This window comes from Coregonus clupeaformis, chromosome 8, assembly GCF_020615455.1.
Source record: "Coregonus clupeaformis isolate EN_2021a chromosome 8, ASM2061545v1, whole genome shotgun sequence".
NCBI classification, from domain to species: Eukaryota; Metazoa; Chordata; class Actinopteri; order Salmoniformes; family Salmonidae; genus Coregonus; species Coregonus clupeaformis.
The window spans coordinates 33,223,657-33,247,900 of NC_059199.1; the positions used below are offsets into that span (position 1 = coordinate 33,223,657).

Below are 24,244 nucleotides of genomic sequence, written 5' to 3' on the forward strand. Positions count from 1 at the left end.
GACTGATTTCCTTATATGACTCCCAAGTGGCGCAGTGCCACTAGAGATCCTGGTTCGAGTCCAGGCTCTATCGCAGCCGGCCGCAACCGGGAGACCCATGGGCGGCGCACAATTGGTGCAGCGTCGTTCAAGGTAGGGGAGGGTTTGGCCGGCAGGGATGTGGGTTCTTTTCCCACGGGGGGACAGTATGAAAAAATAAATAAAAATGTATGCATTCACTAACTGTAAGTTGCTCTGGATAAGAGCGTCTGCTAAATGACTGAAATGTAAATGTAATATGAACTGTAACTCAGTAAAATGTTGCATTTATATTTTTGTTCAGTTTACGAATTTCTCATGGCTGTGAGAGGGAATACTATAGGACTAAGGACATGCGCAGGATGTCAAGAACTGAATAGGCAAAGTCTACCTTTTTACCTAAATAAATGTATGTGGGGGGGCTGAAGGGGAAAACTAAGACACAAATTAATATGCCAATTTGTTAGCAAAAACAAGATATTAGCCTCCTATGTTACAATATGTACAAATATATTTTTGTATTTTCAAAAAGTATCAGAGAGCAAAAAAAATCTAGTTCCGTAGCAAAAAAAGGTTTGATCAAATCAACAAGTGATAAAAACTAAAAGGTTGCTTTGGGCTTTTCAAAGTGCGATCAGATATCCAAAATGTTCAGTGTGCAGCCTAAATGTGAGTCCTGCCTACACTCAGTTCCTTGTGGGATGTGATTACTTTTATAGGAAAGGACACAACTGCCCACTTAACCACTTACAGTGCCATTACTGCTATCGATGGTATCTACAGTACATAAAACTGTGATATGCCAAACATTAGGAAAATAAGCTTGCTGAGTGACTACGCCACACAAATAATGTTATAAACATTTATGTTGATTTGTTTGCTAGCTCAAGTTAGCTCAAACTCGCATTGCAGCCAGTTTGTAGGGATGCAGTTTGAGCAACTCAGAGGCCGGTGAAGTGGATTGTGTACATTGTTTACCTGTGTGGGAGTGTAGGGACATGCAGCATTCAAGCTAAGAGGTTAGGACATTCAGTGAGATACAGTGTACACACACAGCAAAGAGACATAGTGTGCGGTGACAGCTTGACTTCCTTTGATCACTACTGACTATCAGAGTAAAAACATTTTTTTTGCCTCTGACAGAATAGGGACCGCGCCGTGGAGCAACAGCGGTGATAGACAGAGAGAGCGAGAGCTTGGGGAGAAGAGGGAACCAGAACGAGAGCTGACGACATAGACACCTTTGATGAGTTCAGTGGATGTGACATTGCAGGAGATGAACATTTGAAATTCTCACATACTCACCCCACACAAAATATATTGAAAAAAATGAATGTACAATTCTTAAGATGCAGAGTTCAAACGAGGATATACTGAGCTGTTACCAGTAACATGGCTATAAATTCTACTAAATTATTTATTCAAATAAATTCAACAGGAGTAAAGCACTGCCAGGCAAGTGTATACTGGGTCAAATGGCCACTGTGGAACAGCATATAAACTACGAAGCTCTCTCTGGTAAAATTGGTTAAACTGGTAAAATTGGTGATTCAGACACAAAGTTATAGATACACTCATTGACCTTTGCTCATGTGGTCACTATGACAACAGATGTACTATAAACAACGGGTTTTGGTACATTAAGGTCCAGTGAATTATAGCTACCCATGCTACATAGCTACAGCCTCACCTCATCACATCAGGTCTAAAAACAAATGCACCAATAAAATGATAGGGAGCAGTCACAAAATAAAACCAGAAATCATCAATTTACTGTAATGGGGCAGACCCAATCCACTAACCTTGATTGCTACTGAGGGAGGGTTCAGTGAAGGGATATCACTGAGATGGCAGAGTTTTATTCCATCCCCTCAATTTAGATTGAACTGTTTTGATTAGCTCCACAATGCACTTATCATAGACACATTGTAACATACTGAACACTGGTTTTCCAACATGTACGTGAACTGCAAGTGGATAATGTCCAATTGTTATGCCAGTGTTGGTATGAATCTGCCCCACAAAATGAATGTCTCCATTTTGTCCCTGTCTCTACGAGAGCTGGCTTGAACTCAAGCCAATTTTACACTGTGCATGAAAAAGCTCTGACAAATGCAGTTTGACTATTGAGTTTCATGGATATTGTTGCTGCATGTGAGCTTACTGATTAAACATATTTGGTCCACATAGAAAGAAACATAAAAGTGGTGATAAATATTACATTTTAGTCATTTAGCAGACGCTCTTATCCAGAGCGACTTACAGTTAGTGAGTGCATACATTTTCAAATATCATCAAGTCCTCCCCATAGCCTTACCTGCCCATAACTTAAACACTTTGCAACAACTTTATTATCCCTGGTAAATATTGTAATATAGTATCCCATCCTGCCCCATAAATTAACCACGCCTCTAATATTACCACTCCTGTTAAAAGAAGCATTTCCCTACTTTAAAAAACAGCCCCATCGCAATATAAATTAACCACACCCTTTAATTAACATAAACCCTCCCAATTTTGTGCAGTACCAGGGGATACTTCCTGATTTAAAGGGAATTGGTACACTACGTTAAGAGAAAATATGACCTACTGTATTCTGTGGCCACCTTCCTTCCCAGGTGTGTTTTATTTGTAACTTGTTCAAGCATGCAAGTAAAGGAATGTTTATACCTATGGGTGGCAGGGGCTGGAGAAGGAGGGAGGAGTTGTGATGCACTCTCTGTTGTGAACTCTGATTGGATGAACCACAGCCGCTTTACACACCCACCAACCGGTAGGACCACATGGATCTCGCTAACAGTATTGATTGTGTAGGCTATATATTTGTGTATAAATTTTTATATGTATATATAGATATATATTCCGATTTTGATTTTTAAATCCTCAATCAAGTCTTTTGTCGTCAGTGATTCCTGAAAGTCTGGTCAGATTTTTCTCGGCCCCGGTGGTCGTCTCAATGGTTGCGGGAATTTTTCATAGGAGCGAGTGTCCATGCTGGGTGGGGTTACGGTGGTCTGGTTGTGTCTCTTTATTTCAGGTGGGAAGGGTTTTATTTCTAAGAGAATAGGATTGAAATAGTAGTGGTGGTGGTGGTTTTTCGACAGAATATCCATTCCAAGAAAATTGCAAACATCCGGAACATTTTGGGATATTTTTCTGAGCGGTCCTAATACTCGCCCAGGTTGTGCCACTTGGCAATCTGCCGGCGGGGGTTGTCGCAGACCTCTCTCCAGTGGGTGACCCCAGTGTGCATGAGGCTCTGGCCACCCAACACCAGGCGGCCCACCACCTCGTTCTTGGTGGTACGGTCAAAGTCGACCACCAGGAACTCCACAGAGACGTCGGCCAGCAGCTCGGCGGGCACGTCGTAGATGAATGACTCGTTAAAAACGGGGTTGAGCGTGCACTTCTTCACGTGAGTCTTCTTCTTGGCGATGCGCTTGCGGCCGTAGAACACGTTCACCTTCACGTAGGGGTCTGTGAGGGATGGATAGAGGGGAAAGGGGGTGAGATGTGTGTGTGTGTGTGTGTGTTTGTGTGTGCGTGCGTTTGTGTAGTACTCACTGCCTGACAGGCCAGTGATGTCCATCCTGGGCAGGTGTTTGGCCTTCAGCACCACCACATTGAGCCTGTGAGTGACAGGCTGGTAGGACAGAGACACCAGCAGCTCCCCACGGCTCACACACTGCAGAGAGAGCACAGGGTTAGAATGTAGATGCACACGCACACACACAGCGGGGAGAACATAGTTAGAACACACACATACAGTGCCATCAGAAAGTTTTCACACCCCTTGACCTTTTCCGCATTTTGTTGTGTTACAAAGTGGGATTAAAATGGATTTAACTGTCATTTTTTCCTGAACTATATACACAAAATACTCCAATGTCAAAGTGGAAGAGAAATTCAAAAAAAAAAAGACACATAAATGGAAAATAAAACACGAATTCATCGATTAGATAAGCATTCAACCCCCTGACTCAATACATGTTAGAATCACCTTTGGCAGCTATTACAGCTGCATGCCTTTCTGGGTAAGTCTCTAAGAGCTTTCCACACCTGGATTGTACAATATTTGCCCATTCTTAAAAAAAATCTTCAAGCTCTGTCACGTTGGTGGAGTAATTTGTAAATGTTTACAAATTAATAAAAAATGAAATGTCCTGATTCAATAAGTATTCAACCCTTTTTTATGGCAAATCTAAATAAGTTGCTAGACAGCTAGACAGCCATTTTCAAGTCTTGCCATAGATTTAAGCCGATTTAAGTCAAAACTTAAGATCATTCTGGAACATTCAACGTCGTCTTGGTAAACAACTCCAGTGTATATTTGGCCTTGTGTTTTAGGTAATTGTCCTGCTGAAAGGTGATTTTGTCTCCCAGTGTCTGTCGGAAAGGAGACTGAACCAAGTTTTCCTTTAGGATTTTGCCTGAGCTTAGCTCTATTCCATTTATTTTTACCCCCCAAAAAACTCCCTAGTCCTTGCCGATGACAAGCATACCCATAAAATGATGCAGCCACCAACATGCTTGAAAATATGAAGACTGGACAAAAAGTTAATTTCTTTGCCACATTTTTTGCTGTATTACTTTAGTGCCTTATTGCAAACAGGATGCATTTTTTTGAATATTTTTATTCTGTACAGACTTCCTTCTTTTCACTCTGTCATTTAGGTTAGTATTGTGGAGTAACTACAATGTTGTTGATCCATCCTCAGTTTTCTCCTATCACAGCCATTAAACTCTGTAACTGACCTTACAGATAATTGTATGTGTGGGGTACAGAGACGGGTGAGTCATTTAAAAATGATGTTGAACACCATTATTGCACACAGAGTGAGTCCATGCAACGTATTATGTGACTTGTTAAGCACATTTGTACTTCTGAACTTATTTAGATTTGCCATTAAAAAAAGGGTTGAATACTTATTGAATCAGGACATTACATTTTTTATTAATTTGTAAACATTTCTAAAAACACAACTCCACTTTGACATTATGGGGTATTGTGTGTAGATCAGTGACACAAAATCTCAATTTAATCCATATTAAATTCAGACTGGAACACAAAATGTGGAAAAAGTCAAGGGGTGTGAATACTTTCTGAAGGCACTGTACATTACACACACAAAGTACCCTCATACACACAAAACCTGACTTGCACAAAAATATGGCAGACAAACCTCCATAACCCACCCATCCACCTACACTTCCAGTATGCACACAATTCATACACCATACATAATGACAGTAAAACTAATATCTGTAGACCTGCGGCTATCCCCATCTTTCTGTTCATCTCTCTCTTAGTTTTTCTCTTGGTCCCACTCTCTTTTTCACTGCTTTCATGTCTCTCACTCTTTCTCAGAGCGTGAATTCCTATACTACGTCTAGGTGTCACCATGGCAACGCGCTGTGGGAGGCGGCCCAAGGCTGAGCTTGAACTTAGATCGGAGAAATAGAGAATTACCCAGGCCGAGATGTGTGTCTGTGTAATGTGTGTGCGGACGTGTGCGCGTAAATCTGCTACCATCTGCTCTGGGATCTGCATGCAAAGTATGGCGTAAATAGATAGCCTCCTAATTGTCTCTACTACAGTGTATCAGTAGCTTTTTCATTAGTGAGCAGGACTACTAGGGGCAGGGGAGCTCTGCTCTACGAAAAACACAAATAGTCTGAAACCACTGCAGTCTGTACACAACCATTTGTAGTGTACAATAGCTCAGTTCCCTACCATTTTAATATTTTTGACTATATTCTAAAGTACTTATGTAGTAAATGGTGCATTTCATACTTAAAAGCACCGTTTGAGTATATAAATTAACATGCCATAGACTCACTGCAGTGCGAAATGCAGAAATGACCCACCATGTTTGGCATTGCTTAGTTCCCTGACATTTTAATCTAAAGTACAAGTAAATGGTTCTTGCTGCAAGGCACAGTCATAACAGCGCTAGGAGCTAATGCCGCCATATAAACCAATGTGACATTTTGGACGGCTTGTGCTGAATGGGAGTTTTGAAGCGTTTAAGCGCTACTGTAGAATGGTGGAGAATCACAATGGCCATGCTCAAAAGATACCTTTTTATGTTCTAAACGGATAATAGCTTTTATGAACCACCGCTAAGTGTGTGAGCTACTGCTGTCGTAATGAGTGTGACGTCTTTACTGTCCCCCACTTCAATAATTTAAGCTTCCCCCTCCACTTAAGTTCCCCCCAGTTAAAAGTTTCATGGACGTCTCCTCTGGACGTATGGTCCGGCCACAATCCTTTTTTTCCCCCACAGTTCCGTCTTGCTTTCTCTCCGTCCAAAAACACTATTCTCTCTCTCATCCATCTCTCTCTCTCTTTCTTTTTTCATTGCCATTGCTCTCTTTCTCTCCATCAGCAGATACCCATGTCTCCTCTTTTTCATTTACACAAACTAATCTCTGTCCCTCTCCTATTTAAGTAAGTTCTCTCTCTACTGGAAGATCGATTCCATCCTGTCTCTAAACCCCTTAAGGTTGCAGTAAAATAGGAGGGAATTCAATTTAAGGCCCTCTTCTGAACAACGGTGTAAAGAGATGAGAGAGAGATGGAAGGAGAGGAAGAGGGGGAGAGAGGGGGTAGAGAGAGATAACAGAGAGGAAGAGAAAGGAAGATGAGACAGGGAAAGAAGAGAAATAGAGGGAGAGGAGATGGTGGAAGTATGTACTTATACATCTCCACATGAGGGAGAGGGGTGCGAAATAGTGTGACTGCATGGAGGTGAAATTTAGAATGTTGGAGTGAGTGTATGTGTACATGGAGGAAGAAATTATGATTGTGTGTATACATTTCTGTACTGTCTCGCTTGACAGGCTTACAGTGGCACTGGGAATGATACTTATACCTGTAATGTGTTTACACGTGTGCGTGCATGTCTGCTGTCTTCGAAGAGTAGCTGTGCGTACTGCATGAGCTCTAGAGATTATATCATTATGTTTTAATGTCTCTGTGGGGGCCTAATGGTGTGTGGGTTATTTACAGTCTGTCCTAAAAGCCATATGGTGTAATCAGTGCAGATTTTGCATTAAGTGCAGGTTTCTCTATCTTGGTTATCTTTTTCTCAGTGCAGATAGTGTTGGGCGGAGTTCCTTCTCATCTAGAGCAGCTCTCTCTCTCTCTCTCTCTCTCTCTCTCTCTCTCTCTCTCTCTCTCTCTCTCTCTCTCTCTCTCTCTCTCTCTCTCTCTCTCTCTCTCTCTCTCTCTCTCTCTCTCTCTCTCTCTCTCTCTCTCTCTCTCTCTCTCTCTCTCTCTCTCTCTCTCTCTCTCTCTCTCTCTCTCTCTCTCTCTCTCTCTCTCTCTCTCTCTCTCTCTCTCTCTCTCTCTCTCTCTCTCTCTCTCTCTCCCTCACCTCACCTCACCTCACCTCACCTCACCTCCCTCCCCTCCCCTCCCTCCCCTCCCTCCCCTCCCTCCCCTCCCTGCCGTATATGGATGATGTGTAATGATGTGGGGAAAAGGCTTTTGTTTCCGTGCTCTGATGGATGTCTTCCTACAGTCAGAGATAATGCCAGGCTCTCTCCACTTTTATGGGCCTAATGGGTCTCCAATCAATACAGACACACACACACACAGACCAGCCTCACAGATACGTTTCAGCTGCATGTATGTGTGTGTGTGGAGTGTTTGCATGCGTGTGTGATAATGATTCAATGAAAGAAAGATTGTTTGCCAAAAAGCAAACAAGCCAGGATTGGTTATTATATTATTTATACCATTTCATCATATTTAAATCTGTAGACATTTATTTTGCAAATGTATCACCCTTCTGCCAACCCTGTGCTAGAAGCCAGTAATGATTATTGTCGGTCTCTTCTCTCTTTCTCTCCATCTTTCCCTCTTTCTTTCTCTCTCTCACGTCGTTCTCCTTATCCCTCCCCCTTCATCTCAAGTGTTGCTGGTCATAAAAGCCCAGTAACTGCTCCACCTATCCATCCTAACCTCCTCTCTCTCTTCCCCCCTCACCTTTCCAACTCCTCCCTCTATCCTCAAATTCTGTCTACTCATCGCTCTCTGAATTGCTCTCTTTTACCACACCCCTTCCCTTCTCTCCCTCCCTTCCCCCCCTCTTCCTCTGTCCTTCTTTCTAGAGTATATTTCATCATCTATCCCCCATCCCTCACCTTTCTTCCTCTGAAATTTATTTTTTATACAAATACAAATCCTCCTCCATCATCCAGTTTCTCCTCTCTCTCCCTCCTTTTCTCCATTCCTCATCCCCTTCTCTAACCAGGATGGGTCTATTTGTCAGGTCATTATTATCAAAGAGAATGTATGTGTTCTTAATAACCGACCTAAATAAAGGTAATAAATCAAGGTAATGCATCCTCTCCTCTCTCCCTCCATCCATTCCTTTCCCTTCATCCCCATCCCTCACCTGGATGTGTCTCTTGCTGATCTGTTGGGTGATGTGGACTCGTCCCGTGCTGGGGTCCACCCCTGCCAGGGGCACCGCCACCTCCCCGATGACATCGTCACGGGCAAAGCGGTCAAAGCTTAGCACCAGGAAGTGCAGCGTGAGGTCGGGCAGTGCGCTGTAGGCCACGCCGTAGAACGTAAACGTCTCATCAAACACCGGCTCCAGAGTCTTCCTCAGAACGCGGGTCTGCAGAGCAATCGGTTATATTTCAGTCTGGTTGTTATTGTGACAGTAGCACTTAAAACAGTTACACTTACAGTAACACTTAAACAGTTACAGTGACACTAACAGTAACTCTTTTACAATAACAAATAACAGGGATAATGCAGGGGTCTTCAAACCTTTCTTGCCGCATGTTTGCACAATAAATAAAAAATTGTGTTTTCTTATTTTTTATCTAAAATCTGTAATAATGATAATTCAAATAATTCAATAATAACAGTATTAGCCTAATTAGGACCACAACCCCAAATACCTAAACCCTCAACAACACAAATCAGAGAAAACAGTGGAAAGGATCAACCCTGTAGGTAGGAAGAAACCTCCAGAGGAACCAGACTCACCTTGACCCGATGCTTCTTTTCTGGCAGTATGGTCATCTTCACGTAGGGGTCCGAGCTACCCGCCTGCTCGTCCACGGCGGGCAGACCCTGGGCGCCAACAATGGTCACCACCAGCGCCTTCTTGGGGAAGTTGTAGTCCACGGCCAGGCTGAGGGTGCCTAGAGCAGCGGGCGGCATTGTGGTGCCCTCCCCCTGGCACGGGGTAAAGGGCGAGGCTGTCTTGCTGGCGTCACAGCTACTGCTACTGCTGTTACCCCTGGAGCTGCTCTCCAGGCAGCAGTAGTCGGCGCGGATGGGCAGCGCCTGCTCTAACCTGGGCTGTCCAGCAGGGGGCAGTAGGTGGCTCATCTGCAGATTGGTGGAGCCGTTGAGCAGGCCCGTTTCTGGGTTGACGTCCACTAGCGTCACCCTTCCTCCCCCTCCTCTTCCTCGCTCACCATTACGACCCCACTCAACGCCGGATCCGCCGCCATTACGCGAGGAGCCCGGGCGTCGACCCACGCGGACGATCTTCGTGTTACTAAGTGTCTCCGGGTAGATGCTGATTCCCTTGAGCATGTGGATGAACTTGTAGGGCGGGTCCACGGCCGGGTCGCAGGGTCCCGATTGGAGCTTGTAACTGCCCGTCAGCTGGCGGTAGCGACGCTGGCAGCAGGTCCAGAGGAAGACGGCCACCGTGACTGAGACCACCAGGACCCCGGCGCCCAGGAAGCCCGCCAGCACCGGGGACACCTCTGAGAAGGGAGCGGAGGAGAAAGAGGGACGGGGGGAGAGCAGGGAAAGGTTATTCACTTTATCTTATAATTTCCTTTCCATTGTTATTTACCCCATTCCTTCAACACTGATGGGTTGAAACCCTTAACAGGAAGATCTGACCTTTTAAAAACTGCCTTCAACAAACAAATTAAGAACACGTGAGATATGAAACATCATGAAACAGAAGGTTGGATTCCATCAAAAAGCATAATTCTCTGCCTAAAGTGAGAACATGAAAGGCTGTCAAAACTATGTGCTTAAAAGCAGGAAAAACTGGTCCAAAACACAAATAAACTTAAATGGATGGACTTGATAAACGTGGTAGGATCAAAGTATTTCATTTCTTCCCTGTTCACGTTTCTTGGGGCCTTGCCACATACAGTTCCTGTAATCCTACTGCAACAGTTTATAATATGTTTTACACCATGTTTACCAGGAGCATTTTGGAAAACACACAACACCATTGACCTCAATTTGGACTGAGTGTGTGACCCAGTTTAACAAGTGACTGACAGCTGTGGCACCAGCCTGGATCTAAGCTTTGGGTGGCACTTTATTTGACAGTACACACTGAACTGGTATTTACCTTGAATAGTGGTGCGAAATAAAGTGCTACCTAGATTTGAGGTGTGGCTATGGATGTGAGGAGGAAGTGAGGACACAGAGCGAGGGAGACCTTTTCGGAAAACATTTTAAGAGATGGATAGATAAGAGCAACAAACGTGTGATTGAACACTTGATATTTTGATAAAGGACTTTGAGAGAAAGAGACAGAGAGAAAGAGAAAGACAGAGAAACCAGTCAGGGAATACTTCACTGTGTAGCATGTCACTACAGGGTATTCCAATAGGAACAAACCTGAACAAAGTCTTCCATTACTGTGGTCAGGTTCAGTATAATTTGATATAAAAGTAATTCTGCACTCGGCTTGCTACTCCCATTCATTTCATCTTGCATTGCCTCTGTTGGGAAAATTGCTGCATTATATTGTTCTGCTGTTTTGTTTGTTGGTGTAACCTAATAAAAATAAAATAATTGCAAGGAGAAAAGAGCATGTTGATCTATATTTACATTTTAGTCATTTAGCAGACGCTCTTATTCAGAGCGACTTACAATTAGTGAGTGCATACATTTTTCATACTGAGGTACAGTACAGAGTATGCTTTACTGTTTGACTGTCCAATCATGTTCAATATGGATGTTTGTGGCTATGTAGACTGTAGGCGACAACCATGAAAATACTCATTGTAGTATAAGTAGGTATCTCATCAACTCAAGACCTTCCGAACCCTGTTGTTTTGACAGCCATTTTGATGTTATGAAAGATGACTGTTTTGGTCACAACATCTATGGCTGCATTTCTTTCAAAACATTTTAGTCATTTAGCAGACGCTCTTATCCAGAGCGACTTACAATTAGTGAGTGCATACATTTTCATACTGGCCCCCCGTGGGAAACGAACCCACAACCCTGGCGTTGCAAGCGCCATGCTCTACCAACATCTATTAGAATGCAACAATAATTTGTGTCGTTATGGCTCGTACAAGGCTGACTTACTTTCTTACAGTCTCTTTAGTACTGACTCGTTCTCTGAGTAACCTGAGAGAGATAGCCTCTTCACCAGCCCCGTAGTCACACACACACACACACACACCGTAGTCAATGTTGTAATGAGTCCAAATACTAACCTGAGTGACAGATCTACCTTGTTATAACTGAACTTCAGTAAAGGCTGAAATGTCAAAAGTCAAAAAAAATAACAAGCCTATAATTGTCTTTGACAGACCTGCCTTAGATCTATCATTGGCCTACACCTTTAACAGCAATTTAGCCTGCACATATGGGTACCCCTATGCCCAAGTGCCTGCCTGGAAGTGCCTGCCATTGTAAGCGCTATCTGCTGATGGTGTGTAGGTAGATTAAGGTTTGGTGATGCTGGTCACATTTTCTCAGGGACTGATTGACAGAGGCACAATGTCTATCTTTGAGTAAAGTAGTGGGTTCTCTGTCTTGTTGCTAATATCTAAACTATGTTTGTAATGTTACTTTTCTGTGTATGTTTACTACCATGGAAACTTGGTTTCTTTTGCCCTCTCCTTCAATTTAAACAATTTTATTCAAATTAAGCCATTTTCTCCAATAATATTATTCGGTCTTTCCTTCACTGTCCTCTCTCTCTCTCTCTCTCTCTCATATGGGTGGCCTTGGCAACAGCGGGGCCCCTCTCCCATCGAGCTGGTCGGTCGGAGCTGATTGGAATTCCGAGTTCACCCCGGAGCGGATGAGAACAGGATGTGTGTTCCACCGTCTCCACACTTAATCAGACTCCAGAAGGCACTGAGAGACGGGGGTGGGGGGTATGTGTTTACACACACACACACACACACACACACACACACACACACACACACACACACTGAGAAACACAGACACTGGTATACAGTGAGAGTGTTTTCCAGTTAATGGACACCCATTACTGTAATGTGGTGAGGGATGGAAGCCTCTGAGAAAGTGAATGTGTACAGAGTGTGTGTGTGTGTGTGTGTGTGTATCTTTGCGAGTGCGTGTGTGGGGTCAGGGGTGTGAAGAGTGTAGTATTCATGCGGTCTTGCTCCATCAGGGGCGGGACAGGGACCCGGGGCGTATGTAACGTTCTGCATACAAATCATCAGTAAGGAGACCATGCAATGCACACTATAGAGCAGGGGTCTCCAGCACTACTAAGTATGCAGGTTTTCACTCCAGTCCTGCAATAACACACCTGATTCAGCCAATCATTGTTCAGACTGTAGAGATCGTGAAGGTGTGGATTGTGTGTGGTTGTCAGACACTGCTGTACGGCTGCACTGATCACAGCTATAATGAGGCCTCAAGAGCTTTGGAGTGTTTTCTCCTTTTCTCGTGTGAGTTCTATGTAAAACAACGCCGCAGCAAGGAAAATTGGTAGATTAACTACACTATACACACACTTAGCATACTGAACGTTCGTGCACTTACAAACATGAATAAAAACACCCACATACTGCATTCACAAAAAGCCACCTATGCAAATGCATAAACAACTAAAAAAATTAAACCCTGAATTATGCATGCCATTGTCATGGATGTTCCTTCTCGTTTTTTAGTGTAAATGGACCATTTTGCTCACTAATAGGTTTAAAGGGACTACATTACTGTGTAGGCAACGGAATACATAGTTGTTTGTGACTATTCACTTGTTTACTGTAAGGGCAGTCATTTTATATGGTAAGAGCCATTCTGACTTCTGTATGGAGTCAAGTCAGCCACTAGAATGAGTCACTCTCTATATCTCACTGACCTCTCATTGGGTCTGTGAATGAATACAGATACTGATGAATACAGATTAATATGAATGTCTCATTCAACTTGATGTGTCTTCCTAACAATGGTATCAAAAAACGTGGAATTTCAAGTGAAGTGCAGTTCAGATTTATGAATGCCATATGGGGTTGTCTGCCGACTGAAGAGATTCCGCCCACCAGAGTTGTGTTCAATATGGCACACGGAAAACAAAAATCTGTGTTCATGTTGGGCAAGTTCTGGCAGTATCTCCCAGTTTCAAAATGTTTCAGAACGTTTTCTCCCTACTGAACACGACCCCGGTGTCATGTAAAAGGTGGTGGGATAGGCCTTAAACTGAAACAAGAAGCCACACCCACCAATGGACATCCAAATGATTCAGATTCACAACTGCAGTTTGTAAAGCCACCTTCTTTGGTTAAAATCTGTGACTGAAGCCCAAATCAACCTCAGTGGTCAGGAATAACTACACACAGTCACATTTGCTTAAGGTTACCTACCTCTGTTATAAAGCAAAGATTGACAGAGGCCCCAGCTATCGACTACAATATTTCTACGAGAGATTTTCTCGACTACAATAATTCTAAGTAGAATTTTAAGTCCTCTTCCTTTACTATCAAAAAACAACAGGTTTCAGCATAGCAGCCTTCATCAGCCTTCATGCACCTTGACTGGAATTAGTAGCCTGGTAAAACCAGACTGAACGCAGCTCTCACCATTGGAAGCAATAGTGAGTGCAGCATTCAGTCTGGTTTGACCAGGCTAGAACTGAACTGGATGACCCCAGATGCTTGAAGTTGCAGCCAGCCACACCCCGGCCCACCAGTAAGCTGCATGTGCAGGGATTTAGCTTTAGTGTTAGCTGCCAATATTCATAACCAGCAGGGAAGTCAGCTGGAGGGGCTTAGCAACAGTGCTGGAGGCCAAAACTGGGTCAGGGTTTGCAGGCACTTGTCCAGTTGTGTGACAGACAGGAGGCTTTTAACAGCTTGACAAGCCAGACAGAAAAACAAAAATGGCCATGAAATGAAGGTTGTGAACACGGTTACTTGAGGATAGGAATCGGGATAGAATTCAAAGGTAGCAGGAAGACAAGAGCGAGAGAGAGGGAAATGGTTAGGAGAGAAAAGGGAGAAGAAATGGTGAATGAAAGAGACAGAGAGTCAGGAAATGTGGTATGAATGAGTGGTGACATCCGCTGCTAACAGAGACACAACCAGTGAGACAAAGGATCCATAGCTAGGGCCCAGATGGAGAGTCGAGAGAAAGCGTGCCAGACAAACAGACTGCTTGGGACATTTCTGAAGAGTGACAGTCACTTCCCTGCGGGCCTTGGGAATTCAGAACAGCAGACACTTGTCTGCGTACCGCAGGGCATACCTCACGGCTAAACCATTTAGTCATTTCTTTATCGTCATTAAAATCAGTTACTGGCATCCAGTTCTGCTTTCCATTCGCTCTTTCTCCTTTTCCCCTGAGGCAATGTTTTACCTATTCCCACTCCCTCTCTCTTCCACTGACTATCTCCGTAGTGTCTACAGTAGCTGCCCACACCCACTCACTCCCCCATCCCCCTCTAGACAAAGACTTGACCCCCCCCCTCTACTCCATTGATCATTGCGACCCCAGTGGGGCATCAGACATCTTTTGGTGGGTCTTTAAAGCACAGCTGAGATGCTCTCGTTGCTTAGAAACATCCCCTCAGAGAGAGCGAGACATCCCCAGAGAGAGCGAGACATCCCCAGAGAGAGAAAGAGTCATCCCCAGAGAGAGAGAGAGAGAGAGAGAGAGAGAGAGAGAGAGAGAGAGACCATAAGGTCAAGGTCTAAATGAAATAAAACCTTGAGTGAGTTCATACCTCGATAACAATACTGAAGGCGAAATCCAGGATTTAGTAATAAAACCAACGGTATCAAAAGGAACAATGCTTGAAAGAACAAGTGTGTGAGCGTGCGCGCGCGTGTACACGAGTCTGTGCATACGCAGGAGGCGTCCATTATTAATAAACTGCAGTAAATTGTTAATCATGAGCAATGATTCTATTGTCTGATTCATACGCGAGGAGGAGAGCGGGGAAGTGTGGGACTGTGGAGGAATACAGAGGAGTGTGAAGGTAGGGCAGAAAGAGGAGGATGAGGGCATGATGGAGAGAGGAGCGTTGGAGTTTCAGAAGAGAGGAGGAAATGAGGAGTGTATTATTAAGGATGCGTGTGACGTCTGGGCTTAGATTACCAGAAGAGTAGTAAATGTAACCAGCACGCCATACTCTGAATTCACTCATTCTAACACCTAAATTATGGGTAGGTAGCATAAACATAACCACATGTAACATATGGATTTGAATTAGTATACGCATCAAAAGTCCCAATGCAAAGTTACAACTCACTTTTCTATTTTTGGAGTTATTACATAAAACCGATCAGAATTCCAAAGAATGCTAAACTCATGTCGGAAAACGTTTTTACGGGGTGTGATGTAATATGGAGGACCCAGCAAGCCAACCTATAATGTAACCTCAACAGAAATAACTTCAAATATATAACTTCAAATTAATCCAAATCGTTTGCACTCATGACTACTAATTTCAATAAAATTCAGCCAATTTACAAGCAAATACTTTATGAATGTATTGTCACAAATCAACTTGCAAGGTTGCTAGCCAACTAGCCTGCTAATGTTAGCCCTACCAGCCTGCTAACGTTATGTTAGCACTGAATCAGTCAGCCATTTTTACATTTTAGTCATTTAGCAGACGCTCTTATCCAGAGCGACTTACAGAAGCAATTAGGGTTAAGTGCCTTGCTCAAGGGCACATTGTCAGATTTTTCACCTAGTTGGCTCGGGGAGTCCAACCAGTGACGTTTTGGTAACTGGCCCAACGCTCTTAACCGCTAGGCTACCTGCAAAATAGATAGATTCCAGATGTCAGTCAGCTAGCGCGCAAGCACTTAGCCAAGGTGGAAAAAGTTACAAAACTCACATAGCCTACTTAACAGAGAACATGCCAAAAGTTGACAAAACAAAAAGGAGAACAGACGAGGTACTACGCCATTAGTGCAAACAGGTATGATTTTCTCTTTTGTTTGGAGCCCACGGCAAGAAAGCACCAGAGCCTGCCGTGCTAATGGGTTCCCACTAGATAACACAGCCACAAAGACTGTGACTAGCATGAGGTGTGGCTAACGTTAGCCAGCTTGAGCTAGCTAGCTTACGACCTCAGTAGCACAGAGTAGATCCTCCATATGACGTTGAGAAATAGTGCATTGTGGGTACATTAGAAGTTATCCGGAAATAAGTCAATAAATATGTAATAACCCCAAAACATTACTAGGTTTGTACTTATAGGTAACCAGGTCATGACTACAACTAAGTCTTTGACCACACTGTGTTGTTACATTGGTGAGTAAAAACTATTGTTTCCTACCCTTTAATTGGCAAACCATCCAGTTCAGGAGTGACCGCTAACTTCATAAAAGGTGACGTCAAGGTGCGAGGAAACACTACATTCCTAAGTACCTCCACTACACAGAGTCGTGTCTCAAGAATTGTTCTAATAACCCAAACACTCATAGAAATGTTCTTGTAAACAATCTATTTTCCCTCTTACATGTTCAACATATGGCACACAGTAGGACATTAACAAAGACGAAACATCTGTAAACATCCATCTCCACTACTGCCATCAACACGAGGTAAATCACTGCTGCTCAGCTTCTCACAGGACTGAGCTAATAGACTATCTAAACCACCTTTCACACAACGTTAGCTTTCTCTGTGTGTGTTTCTTCATCCTGAAATCTCGGTGAATATGAGTGATACAGACAGACATCTTCTCCCGAGGTGGACTACGCTGTATTTCACCACTGGGTGAGAAAGGGGCTTGTCACTGACACCAGTCACTATGGCATTAAATCACAAGCGCTGTTCCGGCTATGCCGGACACACTGCAGAGAGAAGGTACGGAGAGAGATGGAGGGAGAGGAGGAGAGGTAGGACTGTGTGTCACTGTGTCGGCTCACCCCTTCATCCAGGCTAGATTGCCTCAGTAAGACATGTACCCCCAAAGAGACAAAGAAAGTCAATAACATAAGGGTACTAAATAAGGACAACCTTTTAAGTGACTTATACAATCTTCATAAGCCATATAAAGATGTTTTGCATTGCTTATGTTATGACTGTGTAATGTCCTCATCAAGTACATGTATGCCACAGTTACCAGAAATGCTATGTACAGAAGATTCAAACTACAAAAAAAGACACCACAATCTGACATTCAGACCCTCGATCGGACCACCTCAACCACACAATCAGTTGGCTAAACCTCCAGTAAATTAATAGCAAACAATAAAGTAACCTACTTGAACAACATCTCACCAACGGGCTGTAGTCCCAATTCATAACTTTACAAAGATGGTCCATATTTCTAAACCAAAACAAATGTATATCACTTTGGCAGTGATTCAATTATGCAAACAACTTTGAAAAGACTGTCAAACTCAATAGTGTTTGCCATTATATTTCCTGTAGAATGGCAGAATATTTTATTTATGTAGATCTGATTCGATTGACAGGAGTAGGGCTAACTTCTTTCTTCCTATAGCTCTGTCTTAGGTGCAGACTGTCCTTCAAACAGCTCCTACTCAACTACTCACTGACTCAAGAAGTCTTTCTCCCTGCCAGTCCTTCAGGAAACTCCTACGCCATAGTTTTGAATCCAAGATGGCATAGCAGGCTGGGGATCTCAAAATATCAGCCCTCTTTTACATCAGAGACTGACAACCCACACGTCCACAGTCATCACGACCATCCCCTCGGTCCACATGCACACCTTGGATAATAAGCGATGGTGTGTAGCGATGGCTAGGAATAGATTGGGGTCCAATGGAACACAGTTTCACACCTTATTACCTTTTTTAAACTATCGTGCCAACCCGAAACATACTGTGCTGGCTCGGATATACGCTGCGAAAGAGACCGCCTCCTTAGCCTTGTAGTTTTTTCAAATGAGAGATTATATATATATATATATATATATATATATATATATATATATATAGTGCATTAGGAAAGTACTCAAACCCCTTGACTTTTTCCACATTTTGTTATGTTACAGCCTTAGTCTAAAATTGATTTTAAAAAAAATTCCACCTCAAATCTACACGCAATACCCCATAATGATGAAGCAAAAACAGGTTTTTAGAAAATTTAGCAAAAATATAAAAAACTGAAATGTTACATTTACATAAGTATTCAGACCCTTTACTTAGTACTTTGTTGAAGCACCTTTGGCAGCAATTACAGCCTTGAGTCTTCTTGGTTATGACGCTACAAGCTTGGAACACCTGTATCTGTGGCTTGCGAAAGTATTCACCCCCCTTGGCATTTTTCCTATTTTGTTGCCTTACAACCTGGAATTAAAATAGATTTTTGGGGGGTTTGTATCATTTGATTTACACAACATGCCAACCACTTTGAAGATGCAAAATATTTTTTTATGTGAAACAAACAAGAAATAAGAAAGAAAAACTGAAAACTTGAGCAAGCATATCTATTTACCCACCAAAGTCAATACTTTGTAGAGCCACCTTTTGCAGCAATTACAGCTGCAAGTCCCTTGGGGTGTGTCTCTATAAGCTTGGCACATCTAGCCACTGGGATTTTTGCCCATTCTTCAAGGCAAAACTGCTCCAGCTACTTCATGTTGGATGGGTTCCGCTGGTGTACAGCAATCTTTAAGACATACCACAGAATCTCAATTGGATTGAGGTCTGGGCTTTGACTAGGCCATTCCAAGACATTTAAAAGTTTTCCCTTAAACCACTCGAGTGTTGCTTTAGCAGTATGCTTAGGGTCATTGTCCTGCTGGAAGGTGAACCTCCATCCCAGTCTCACATCTCTGGAAGACTGAAACAGGTTTCCCTCAAGAATTTCCCTGTATTTAGCTCCATCCATCATTCCTTCAATTCTGACCAGTTTCCCAGTCCCTGCCGATGAAAAACATCCCCACAGCATGATGCTGCCACCACCATGCTTCACTGTGGGGATGGTGTTCTTGGGGTGATGAGAGGTGTTGGGTTTGCGCCAGACATAGCATTTTCCTTGATGGCCAGAAAGCTAAATTTTAGTCTCATCTGACCAGAGTACCTTCTTCCATATGTTTGGGGAGTCTCCCACATGCCGTTTGGCGCACACCAAACGTGTTTGCTTATTTATTTCTTTAAGCATTGGCTTTTGTCTGGCCACTCTTCTTTAAAGCCCAGCTCTGTGGAGTGTATGGCTTAAAGTGGTCCTATGGACAGATACTCCAATCTCTGCTGTGGAGCTTTGCAGCTCCTTCAGGGTTATCTTTGGTCTCTTTGTTGCCTCTCTGATTAATGCCCTCCTTGCCTGGTCTGTGAGTTTTGGTGGGCGGCCCTCTCTTGGCAGGTTTGTTGTGGTGCCATATTATTTCAATTTCTTAATAATGGATTTAATGGTGCTCTGTGGGATGTTCAAAGTTTCAGATATTTTTTTATAACCCAACCCTGATCTGTACTTCTCCACAACTTTGTCCCTGACCTGTTTAGCGAGCTCCTTGGTCTTCATGGTGCCCCTTGCTTAGTGGTGTTGCAGACTCTGGGGCCTTTCAGAACAGGTGTATACGTATATACTGAGATCATGTGACAGATCATGTGACACTTAGATTGCACACAGGTGGACTTTATTTAACTAATTATGTGACTCCTGAAGGTAATTGGTCGCACCAGATCTTATTTAGGGGCTTCATAGGAAAGGGGTAAATACATATGCACGCACCACTTTTCCGTTATTAATTGTCTAATTTTTTTTAACTAGATATTTTTGTCATTTCACTTCACCAATTTGGACTATTTTGTGTATGACCATTACATGAAATCCAAATAAAAATCAATTTAAATTACAGGTAGTGCAACAGGATGGGAAAAACGCCAGGGGGATGAATACTTTTGCAAGGCACTGTATGTCATCATGCAGTGTTATACTGGTGTAACATGTATTGTAAATATAATATGAAAAGGGTTGCACTGTATAATAAAAAAATATGTATACTATGTAACGGTATAAGTTACAGGACATCAGAGATTTGTATGTGTTGAAATAATTGATTATCTGCCTTCATTGCCTTCACTCACTGTAGGGGCCAGCAGTGTATAGTTATTGCTGGGCAGGCAGCGTTTCATTTTCTCATATCAATTTGAGACATTACAGGAAGAAAAAAAAATTATGCACTCACTAACTGTAAGTCGCTCTGGATAAGAGCATCTGCTAAATGACTAAAACATAAATATAAAAATAAAATATATAAATATAAACATATTTGGGGAGCTTCTCCCATTCTTCTCTGCAGATCCTCTCAAGCTGTGTCAGGTTGGATGGGGAGCGTCGCTGCACAGCTATTTTCAGGTCTCTCCAGAGATGTTTGATCGGGTTCAAGTCCGGGCTCTTGCTGGGTCACTCAAGGACATTCAAAGACTTGTTCCAAAGCCAGTCCTGCATTGTCTTGGCTGTGTGCTTAGGGTCATTGTCCTGTTGGAAGGTGAACCTTCGCCCCAGTCTGAGGTCCTGAGCGCTCTGGAGCAGGTTTTCATCAAGGATCTCTGTACTTTGCTTCGTTCATCTTTGCCTCGAACCTGACTAGTCTCCCAGTCCCTGCCGCTGAAAAACATCCCCACAGCATGATGCTGCCACCACCATGCTTCACCGTAGGGATGGTGCCAGGTTTCCTCCAGACGTGACGCTTGGCATTCAGGCCAAAGAGTTTAATCTTGGTTTCATCAGACCATAGAATCTTGTTTCTCATGGTCTGAGAGTCCTTAAGGTGCATTTTAATGAGGAGTGGCTTGGTAGAGTGCTGCAGAGATGGTTGTCCTTCTGGAAGGTTCTCCCATCTCCACAGAGGAACTCTGGAGCTCTGTCAGAGTGACCACCGGGTTCTTGGTCACCTTCCAAACTTCTTCCATTTAAGAATGATGGAGGCCACTGTGCAGACATTTTTTCAATGCTGCAGACATTTTTTGGTACCCTTTCCCAGATCTGTGCCTCGGCACAATCCTGTCTCGGAGCTCTACGGACAATTCCTTCGACCTCATGGCATGGTTTTTGCTCTGACATGCACTGTCAACTGTGGGACCTTATATAGATAGGTGTGTGCCTTTCTAAATCATGTCCAATCAATTGAATTTACCACAGGTGGACTCCAATCAAGTTGTAGAAACATCTCAAGGATGATCAATGGAAGCAGGATGCACCGGAGCTCAATTTCGAGTCTCATAGCAAAGGGTCTGAATACTTATGTAAATAAGGTATTTCAGTTTTTTATTTTAAATACATTTCCAAACATTTCTAAAAAAACTGTTTTGGCTTTGTAATTCTGGGATATTGTGTGTAGATTGATGAGGGAAAACATTATTTTAATCAATTTTAGAATAAGGCTGTAATGTAACAAAATGTGGAAGAAGTCAAGGGGTCTGAATACTTTCTGACTGCACTGTATGACTGTGTTCTCAGGAATTGGATTATATAATCTTGAAGCCCATTCAAAACGGTATGGGACTGGATACGGAAGTAAAGCCGAGGGGGTCATCACTTTCACATTGTCCTTTCCAGAACAGTTACAGCAAGTATAGGGAATGTATAACCAGGCCAGCTCAGTACAGCTTAGTTTGGCTCGGCTCAGTAGTATGAAAATCCCTCAGGTGGGGTAAACTGCATCTGTTCCCTCCAGCTTTGGCACTGGCCTCAAATCAGAGGGAAAATCCGCTCATGAATCAAAACAAAAGCCATGCAAGTTGCTCTGGGCGATAGCTATCTGTTAAGGAGATGAATTATGGTAATATGAATTTAACAATGCAGAAAGGTTGATAATGAAGAGATGATATAACAAAGAGTGCTTTTGTTGGTTTAATTAGACTCCCCACGCCCTCTCATTGAGGAGCTGCTCTAACAATCCAGACACAAACAAACAACATGAGCACCTCTCCCCTTCAAACAGAAAACATAATAATCTCCACTGGAGCACATTTATTTTCATAGACTATTCGGGTCGGAAAAGAGGAGAATTAGACTGTTTCTTACTGATTTTGTCAATGTGATATGTCCCATCCTGTCCTGTTAGTTGTCTGCACTGGTTGTTGTGTAATTGATTGTTGATTAATTGCAGGTGTAAAACATATATTTATACAGTAAATATATGCATGTGACTGGGTGTAGCTAGTGACTTAACTAGATAGATTTCAATGAGCGCGCACATTGATTGCCCAGCGAGTGAGGTATTTGGGCAGACGTGAGAGAACACCACCCACCCTGCACAAATGTTCTGTTCTGCTATTGACAACGGGTCCATTTCAGGAATTAGGGTAGATGTTCATTACAACAATAGAAGAGCAGCCAGTCGGGCACAGTTGATGCCAAGCCTCAAGAATAGACTTAACGTCATCATCCTCTCTAACCCACACGCGCTGTCAAAAGCCATTCGAGAAGGATGGAGAAGGCATGAGCGCAGTAGGTGCAAACCAAACGTGTCTCACCCTTAACAATAAACCTGTACCGCGCACGACATTAACCAGAAGTCAATATATATATTTTTATATATAATGTCACAGGCACATTTTCATTCAGTCTATATCCCCTGCCAACATTCTTCCTACAAGACTAAATCTGACGAAGCAATAGTGGCTACTGCCGGAAACTAACGCACGCATGACCATACATTTTCATGTATAGTCCTATTTGTAATCCCAACAAATTAAACATAGACAATAGGCCTATGCTCCGTTTTAAAATGATTTGAATCGTTGACACAGTCGAGGCCTTGATAGGTCTGTGTTCTCCCCTCTGAACATTGTTGATAATAATACATACACCCTAAATCCACATAGTTTAAAAGTGGCTTCCTATATTCTAGGTGGCTTTTTGATGTATTCCTGCTGTTGGTTCAAAGCTATTTAATAATCAGAATAACATCCACTGTAGGAGATAAGACTCACAATGGGGACTCAACAATGTAGGCTACACATCACTCGTGTCGTATTAAATAGACGTGTGCCATTTAATTTCAAACATGAAATTAATTGAATATAGCACAAAAAACGAGACTTTCGGAAAATAAATAAAATAAAGTGGAGAATAAAGTGTGTAGTACCTGGAGTCTTTCAGCCTTGTTAGGCCAACAAGACACCATTTAGAATCTGTGGAGAACATGAGTAACTAATTTTTCTTCGGTTAGCCTAAAACAGTTGCCTGGCATGTTATTTATCATGCGGAAAAACATTTAATAATATGTCTTACCATATGCTGGTCTTAAATTGGTTATCTCAGCCATTTTGGGGTTCAAAAGGCTGTGTTGTCCCCCCAAAATAAAAACAACAACAAATCAAACTCGCAGGCTTCTAATTTATTTCCATGAATGATATTGTCCCTACGCTTTTTCTTTAGGTCAGTAGGCTATATCACCCGGGTGATGAGGCGACGATGTTTGACAGTCGTATTGTCCTCAGTCCGAAATTATTGTTGTGATTCTGTGGCTTCGCAAGGATGCTCTCGCGATCGCTTCAACCCACTCCTGTCTCGAGCTCAAGTCGGGTGCGGTTACTGAGCGAGACGGCTACAACCAGCCTTGAGGACCCCCCTGACAACGGTGAGTTTAAGGGAGAATCTCCTTGATTCCTCGCATCCACTTTTCTCGCCTATTTAACAAAACCCATTGGATGAGAAGGTCAGAGGTCCCGCCCCTCTGACCTTCTCATCCAATGGGTTTTGTGAAAGAGGTGAGAAGAGAGGACTGAAGGAATCAAGGAAACGCAATTGAGATTCTCCCTTGGAAATGTCTGGTAGAGAGAACCAATCATATCGCCCTCACCAACCAACCAGACCGCAACGCTACCAATAATGGACGAATGAGAACAAAGCAGTGGCATTGGCCAATGGGGATAGGGCTAGGGCAGGACCCAGAAAAGGAGCATCTGTCCTATTACATTTTTTTTTTTTTTTTGCACTAGTGAAATACAACTGTTTTTCACAGCTTAGCAACCAACTTGGAAAAGATGTCGGATCTTAACTTGATCACTCTTTTGCTGCTGAGAATGTTCCTGTTGCTTCAGGAAATTCAAATGAGCCTTGTGA

At 43.0% G+C, this 24,244-nt stretch overlaps 1 protein-coding gene across 1 annotated transcript; it reads right to left on the minus strand.

Moving 5' to 3' along the window:
- Positions 1-252: 252 nt before the first annotated feature.
- Positions 253-23,747, minus strand: LOC121571773 (synaptotagmin-11). The gene is made up of 5 exons (XM_041883449.1): positions 23,411-23,747; positions 9,029-9,762; positions 8,424-8,651; positions 3,583-3,703; positions 253-3,495 (listed from the first exon to the last, which is right to left on the minus strand). The coding sequence occupies exons 1-5, from the start codon at positions 23,442-23,444 to the stop codon at positions 3,185-3,187; spliced, it is 1,428 nt and encodes a 475-aa protein (XP_041739383.1). The 5' UTR covers positions 23,445-23,747; the 3' UTR covers positions 253-3,184.
- Positions 23,748-24,244: the final 497 nt, after the last annotated feature.

Excerpts from the sequence above, each read along its gene's own strand:
- LOC121571773 (XM_041883449.1), bottom strand. The coding sequence starts at position 23,444 with ATGGCTGAGATAACCAATTTAAGACCAGCATATG. Across the intron at positions 3,704-8,423 it reads TCAGCAAGAGACACATCCAG|TGTGTGAGCCGTGGGGAGCT; the intron begins GTGAGGGATGGG and ends CTCTCTCTGCAG. Across the intron at positions 3,496-3,582 it reads CATCACTGGCCTGTCAGGCA|ACCCCTACGTGAAGGTGAAC; the intron begins GTGAGTACTACA and ends CATCCCTCACAG.